The sequence below is a fragment of the Taeniopygia guttata genome, chromosome 2 (genome assembly GCF_048771995.1).
Source record: "Taeniopygia guttata chromosome 2, bTaeGut7.mat, whole genome shotgun sequence".
NCBI lineage: Eukaryota > Metazoa > Chordata > Aves > Passeriformes > Estrildidae > Taeniopygia > Taeniopygia guttata.
In genome coordinates, this window is record NC_133026.1 from 91,964,694 (window position 1) to 91,972,297 (window position 7,604).

The window sequence follows — 7,604 nt, forward strand, 5'->3', positions numbered from 1 at the left end:
CAAGCACAAAACCAGGCACGGACTTTGTGCGAACACACAGGCACCTGCACAAAGGCATTTGCTCACCTGATTTCCCCATGACCAAGTGGGTTTGTTTTTTTTTTTCTTTCTTTCTTTTTTTATTTTAAATTTCACCTGCTTCCTCCTCTCTTGACTGAGTTTTGCCGCTCAGTGCCGGGATGAAGTGTTCGCAGTTTCAGCTCAACTTCTTCATTCGCCTGCGACCGCTGCTGGAAAAAAAAATCCTCGCCACCGCCCCTTCTTGAGCGCTGGAATAAGCCTGCCCATGCCTTTATAAGGCATAGGGACACCGCTCTTTTTTCATGAAAAGATCCGGGTTAGGGTCAGGAGCTATTTATCCTCCGCAGTAACCAAGCAGCTCCAAAACAACATATGTTTTCACATACCATTTTAGGTTAGTAATCGCATCTGTCTTCTGATAAGAGTAGGCTGTGAGAAGAAATTCTGCTGACAAATAGTTCTGCTGCCACAGTGGGCATAGCCCACGGAGCTAATTCATACAACTAAATGCTGTTGAAGTTTTACCCACTTGCTGTACGTAAAGTTGTAACAGAAACGTGATAAAGCACTTTGAAGTATAACTACATTTCTATGTCTAAAATGAATCACTTCCTGCCCTGTTACAACATAATCTGTAGAAGGTGTTAGTAAAATAAGATTTTGCAGGTTAAAGAGAAACGGTGCTGATGGTGTGTTTCTGTGAAAAGCATTGGACGTGAGTACGTCTCATTTCATCCGTGTAAGCACGCTGAGCCACTGTTATCTTCACATTACATCAAAATGCCTTAAGCCAATCTGGCAAATATTAACCACTTTAACTACAGTGAACATGATACTTTGATTTAACTTCAGAAGTGCTGCATATCTACAAACACTAATTCAGTTACGTGTCTCCAACTTTCATCTTCTCATCATCACAAAAATCATCTGAGGTTAACGCTTCCCAATTTTTTACAATGCCTTTCAATATGTCAAGGTTCTTCTTGGTTTTGTGCCAAGTCTGCTGGCTCATCAGGATTTAATTATCCTTTGTCCACCTCTGCAGGCTTGGCTCCATGGTAAGTAAAAGAAAATGAAAAGATGCAAGGGTTAGGTTTTTTTCTTCTTATGCAAGTAGCAGCAGCAGGTGAGGAAAGGCAACATCCCTTCACCAACACTGCTCCTCCTGTGGTGGTTCCACTGGCAGGAGTGAAACACGGGTTGAGAGAGTGTCACTGACAGCTCATGGGTTCACTGAGAAGAGGCATGAGGACAAATGATCACCACCCAGAGGAGGAAACCACAGAGTGTGAGACCACGGTCATCTTCACAGCTGCCTGATATTTTCTTTTGCTGGCAGCAAGGCAGGCAGCAGAACAGGAGAAGGAAGTCAGAGAAGGTGCAGAAGGAAATCTCTTCCCGGTCTCTCTGCTGCAAGTGGCAGTAGTTGGCTGAGGAGGAGAGTGGGGAGCTGGAGTTGGTACTATCAGAGCCCTGTCAGGAAAAAGCTGCTGTTTCACTTGCTTGCAGGAGTGAGCAACCCATGGACCAGTCTGAATGAATCAGATCCCTGGTCTCTGAAAATGCTCTGCTAAATTTAAAATACTGGGCTATATTACTCCTAGGACATACATCAATGCTCAGCAATAGCCAGTGCCGTCCTATGGCCTTGACAAGGAGTAAAAGGGATTTTATATTTGTATAGCTGTGAGTCCCTGGTATTTGAAATGGTCACTTACATTCTCATACTTGATTGTTATATTTTATACAGTTTATGTTTTAGATCTTTATAATATTCAGCTGAATTATAAAGCAATACCACTTCAGGACCTGGACTGCTAGTAGAAAACAGCACCAAGCATTTTCAAAAGTGAGCAGATATACCTGCATACCATATCCTGTGAAATCACAGCTTAGAAAAGAGGGTTTCTCTGATCTGACAGAAATCCAGTGATATCTACAGGGGAAAAAAAAATTTCGGATCAGAAAACAAGGAAACCAAAATCAATGCTCCAGCCTGAAACATAAAAGTATCAGTACAAAGTAAATGCAATGACTCATCAAAGACTGGAAAGCAGTGTAAGCTGAGACATACAAAAGCAAAGAGGAAGGAGGGAGCTGAGCTCTTTTATTATTTTAACATCACCTGAAAGTTCCACACTAAAGAATATTACTAAAGAATATTATCAGATGGAAATTTAGAGGAGGTATGTACACTAATAATTAAGAATTCAAACAAGCCTTTGAAAATAATAGGAGTGATTAAATAAAAGCCACTGCTAGTGATAATTTTCAAGCTGTAAACCATTAATATCCTCTTACCAGTTTCAGGCAAATGTAAATGGTAACAAACAGGATTTTCCATTTCCTTTATGATGTGTCAAAGCACCTCCAAAACATGATTCTTTTACACAGAGAAAATATTAGGATGACATGGGTATTACCTAATAGTAGACATTGGAAACTACATTACAGCTACAGAAATGCCCTGTGCAGAGGAGTTGCCTCCTATGGCCACATCTACTCAATATTTCTGGAAAAAGAGCAAAAAAAGGTACAATGTGGACTGACTAATTTTTAATTGTTTCATGTTCCTGTTAAAAGGAAAGCAGAACCGAAACAACTGGCTAAGAAAAGTAACACTTACCTAGTAAAGACTGGTGTAATAGATGTTCTTTCTGGAAATAGGCTATAGAGCACATGAGAAGGAAAAATGGAATTTGAAAGGAAGTGCATGAATCATTACAATCAGGAAGTTAGTGATAACTCATTTACAGTAGAGCTATTTCATCTACATCTGTGGCTAAAATTTTTGTGTCAAACTAACTGGGCCATTCTGAGGACAAAACATTCTACTCCATCTTCCCTTTTCTCCTAACAAAGCAAATTCGTTTCACCTGCCCACATCAGACACTTCTCTTTACCTTGATGTGACTGACCCTAATGCACAGAGTCTCATAACCTCCTCTGGTGCCACCAGATATTTCCCTTCTTTGCTTTCTTGCCTCTTCTGGAAGCTTTTGGTGCCCCAGCTTGCCCCATGTGACCTGCTGCTTGCATTGTGACCAGCCCTGGGTAGCCACAGGCACTCCTGTGGTGCCCCACAGGTTGCCCTATGGCTGTGGACCTGGCAAAGCCAGTGTTGGAAGTCGCAGTGTGGATTTCTGGGCTCAGCTGGGATTGTGCTGTTGCTGCTGCTGCTGCTGCCTGCTGTCTCATCCAGCTTGGTCTTCACAGCCGTGTGCTGACAGCCTTCAATATTCCTCCAGGACCCTCCACCAGCCAGACATATATGGCTAAATCTGTAGAAAGTCAGGATTATACAGATGTCTTTTTGATAGAGCAAGGAGCCCCAGGCAGATCCCAGGTTACCTGTTGTCTTCCCAGAGGTCTGCCTGCACACAGCTAAATACCCCTTTCCATCTGGCAAGGGCAGCCCCCTAAGCAGGGCTCCACAGCAGCTGTGTGCCTGCTGTGAGGGCCCCGGTAGCATCATGGATTTCAGCCTGCACACTTCTGTTCTAGCAGCAGTGCAAGCAAGGAAGCAGCAGCCAGCCAGCTGTGCGGATCCCCAACTGCTGGCAGGCAGGTACAGACACATAGAAGGAAGCCTGAGATGAACCTTCCCATATGTGCACGCTCTGATGGGTTCAGTTGATACAAATGCCTGTCATCATCAATGTTTTGAGTCATTAGTTCATTCCATCAGTTGGCATTTATCAGGTACAATTAGGTGTCCACACAGACTGGAACAGACTTTTGACAACACTGTCACACACCAGCCCTGCCAGGGAGGTGTGGATGCATCCCATCCTGCTTTTAAATACAACACCGAGCAGTTTCTCCACAAGTCAAACCATGCAGACAATACATTTGTGAGCAATTCTAAATGTAACAAATCTGTTTTCCCCAGACACCCTTAACAAATTACATTAAGAACCAACAGTATTTATATGATTACAAAAACATCACACAGGAATAACATCATGTATAGTTACAAGAATCGAGAGTAAACTGAAAAATTATGCACAAAGCTGTATCAAGCAGCAAGAAAACTGCTTATTTTAAAAAATGTAAAAGGGAAATGGGGCAAAAAATGATGGTAGAATATTTGAGAATATTCTTCCTCTTGCACTTATGCCAGGCTTTGCTTCTGGGCTCTATTGCCATTTCACCTGTGAATTAAGCCATGTTGTGTAGCATATAAAAAAAAATCAACTTGAACACAGTTGGAGATGTTCATTTTTTTGCAAGTTTGAGCATAATACTCAGTTGCTGAAGAAAATGAAACTAACTGAGCTGGAAAGAGGAAGAGTGCAAAAGCAAGGCTATACCTCTTTTCTAAGCACTACGCTGTTTTCAGATGGGCACATCCACAAAACTCTCACACAGAAAACAGCAGACTGTGATTGCAGAATAGTCATTCACTTCAACTTCTTCCTACACACTGCAAGATAAAAGTAGCGTGTGATTAATCATCATCATCATAGAATTACAAAATGGTTTGGGTTGGAAGGGACCTTAAAGATCACCTAGTTCCAATCCCCCTTACACTGTGGGGGTTGGAACCAACAATGGTCTCAAGGGCTGGGTTCCAAGCAAAGGTTTGGGGAACAAAAATGTGTGAGTACTGCTGCCCAATGGAGTGTAGCACAAGCACTGCCATTCTCTCAAGAGGCCCAGCTGAGATTCTCCAGAATCATCTAAATGAGAGCAACAGCACACCGATCTCACCAGAGCAGGGCAGTGAAGTGCCCACTTCACACTTGGGATGTACCTCAACATGGCTCGATCTACAGGGGTTCTCACTTCACAAAACAATAAGAATAAACCTCTCAGCATGGTTGCTCTCAACTAGGTCGAAGCAGGAGAATCCATAGGAAATCCCACTTCCCACCTGTCCAGATGATCGTAGCGCTTCCCCTCTACCCTACCAGGGAGTAAAGGGGCTCTGTAAGAGGCAGCTCAGTCTCAGGATACAGAGGAGTTAAGGGAAAGAGGGGGAGAAGAAGGTACCATGGACAGACTTGACACGAAGAAGTATTTGGGAGCATTGAAAGAAAAGAGCGTTTTTGTCATTTCCTCAAAGTGTTACCTCTCTCCTCCAAGGCTGCAGTGGGCTGAACAGTATCTGGAGCATGCTTCATGGCCTCTCTGCTTCAGCACAGTACCTCAGGTTGAGTTTAAACATCATTTTACCAGGACCACTGTTCTGTAGCAATGATAAGAAAAGGCAAATGACAGTCCAGATGAGCACAAATATACAAAGGGGTCAGACAACTAGGCCAGTTGCTGGCTTCCAGTAGTGGTGTCTCTACACAAACACACTGACCAATGCAGCACCTGTATTTTGCCTTCTTGTGCATTGCCCCACAATCTACTACTTTTCATATCTGATCCACATAACCTTTGTTTTAGGAAAACCTCATCCTACTGACTGGAAGAAGCTCCTGCTTAACAGCTACAGATTTAGCTATTACATTAAAATATCCTTGTACATGAACCACATTATGAGTCAGAAAGTAAATTTGAGCAGTTACTCATAAATGAGATCACACAACTCTGATAGATCCTGGAAACCATCAGTTTAAACATTCAGAACAAGACAAGAAAGCACAACTGATATAGGGAAATCATTAGAGAAGAAACAAGGAAAAGGCAAGTTGTGGTACTGTTTAAACCTCTGATTTCCTTCTGCCTTAAATTACATGGGTAGTCTTAGTTTTCTGATCTCAAATAGGATACAGCATTAGTGGGAAAGGATCAGGAAAAGGCAGTAAGGACATGGAAGCTTCATACACAAAATAACAGGGCTTTAAGCAATCTGTTCTAGAGGAAAGTATCCCTGCCCATGATGAGGGGTGGAACCAGATGATCTTTAAGGTCCCTTCAAATCCAGGCCATTCCATGATTCTTCAGCCAATGGAAGAGATCATAGAAAAGGAAATAACAGACATTACTACAAGAGGATGTGAAACACAGATGGCTCATGACTGTTGATTGTGTTGTCCAATACAAGAATTAGAGGATATTAAAAGAAACTTGTGGGAACGGGGTTCAAAAATATGAATGTGGGATGCAACAGATCCCCTTTGGCAAGGAGATTTTATTTTTGTGCACACTGGCTCTTGTCCTACCAGTGAGCACTGCTGAGAAGTGCTTGTCTCCCTCTCCTCCACTCCCTCCCTTCAGGTATTTATACAGATTGATGAGATCACCCCTGAGTCCTCTTCAGAATGAACCACCCCAGTTCTCTCAGACACTCCTCACAGGAGATGTTGCATAGATCTTCTAACTGAACTTACTCCAGTTAGAAGATCTATGCCCACCCTTCCATCATCTCCTCTCCAGCAGCTGTCCTACCTGACATTTACATCCGGCTTTTCACAATTCTCATAATGTACATATTCAAACCATGCCCTCTGCATGCATCCCAGACTTTGGTTCAGTCTTTTTACCCCTGCAGAGTGCTGTCTGCCACCGTGGGGCTATGACTGAGCTAGCGAGTACTTCAGCACAGTAGTTCAGGCCGATTTGTAGCTTAATGTTTCATTGAGTTTCATCTTGGCCTAAAATTACTGCATGGCCAGCAGCATGCAATGAATACCCAATAACAGTTGCAATAAATCAGCTAAACTCCTGAGAAAGTCTCTGGCTGCATTCAATCCCAAAAGAACCCATTTTACACCCAGAGGCAGTCCCATAGTGCAAACTAATGAGAGACAGAATGCTATTCAAGATGGGCACTGGTATCTCCTATAACCCTGCTTTCACTGACCTCTTTCTATTATTGACTCTGCGTGCTCATAATTTCATCCAATTCACTTAGCAGAATCTTGACTTATCTCTCGCTGGTACGTGCAATGAGTTTGCAATGGCACTGCTCATCTACCTTGTTAGCTAACAATACCATACTTGATTTTCCTTAGGCAAGATTCCTCGGGCATTACTGCTTTGTGTTGTCCTTCAACTACAGAAACACAATTAAATTCAGAAGTCAAGCAAATAAATCCAGAAAGAAAATACAATTTTTGTTCTATTATATTGTTTAGTATTTTTCCTCTCAAATACTTTTTTGCTTAATAATACACTGGATTTTAGATGCAATGGGCACACTTCCACAAAAGATCCCAGCAACCTCTGACACCAAAAACAAGGGCACTGATTATCACTAGCAGACAAACCATCACATTTTAATTGATGAAATATTGCTGGAAGCAGGCACCTAAGCAGGACACACAGACATCTCTGTAATGACAAGAAGGTTATTCCCAATACCGTATTTCTTTCCTGTTCTTCTTTTCCTCTGTGATTCCATACAAATTGCAAAGCCATCCCTGTAGAGAAAAGGGCTAATCAAAGACACATGAAGGAAACAGATGTTAATTCCAAAGCAGCATCTCCCCAGCTGTACACGAGGACACACTGCCAGGGTAAGTGCTTTGTTTGCCTTCTCAGGGGGATAGCTGGGAGTAGAGGAGTGTCACCCCTCACCCTTGTGCCAGGACATCAGTGCTGGGGCTGGACTGTTTGGATTGGCAGGACTGATTTTTAGCCAGAACAGTCCAATGACCTGGCTAGCTACCTGCAAGTCCTACTGCTTT

At 42.7% G+C, this 7,604-nt stretch overlaps 1 protein-coding gene across 1 annotated transcript in view; it reads right to left on the reverse strand.

Annotated features, from left to right (window-relative positions):
• GLIPR2 (GLI pathogenesis related 2) overlaps positions 1-7,319 on the reverse strand; it is a 32,736-nt gene extending 25,417 nt beyond the window's left edge. The window contains exons 1-4 of the mRNA XM_041714676.2: positions 7,279-7,319; positions 5,096-5,212; positions 1,885-4,447; positions 67-1,494 (exon numbers count right to left, since the gene is read on the reverse strand). Of these exons, the coding sequence (XP_041570610.1) occupies positions 67-79 (13 nt within the window). The 5' untranslated portion in view covers positions 80-1,494; positions 1,885-4,447; positions 5,096-5,212; positions 7,279-7,319. The remainder of the gene's footprint in view (positions 1-66; positions 1,495-1,884; positions 4,448-5,095; positions 5,213-7,278) is intronic.
• Between the last annotated feature and the right edge of the window lie 285 nt (positions 7,320-7,604).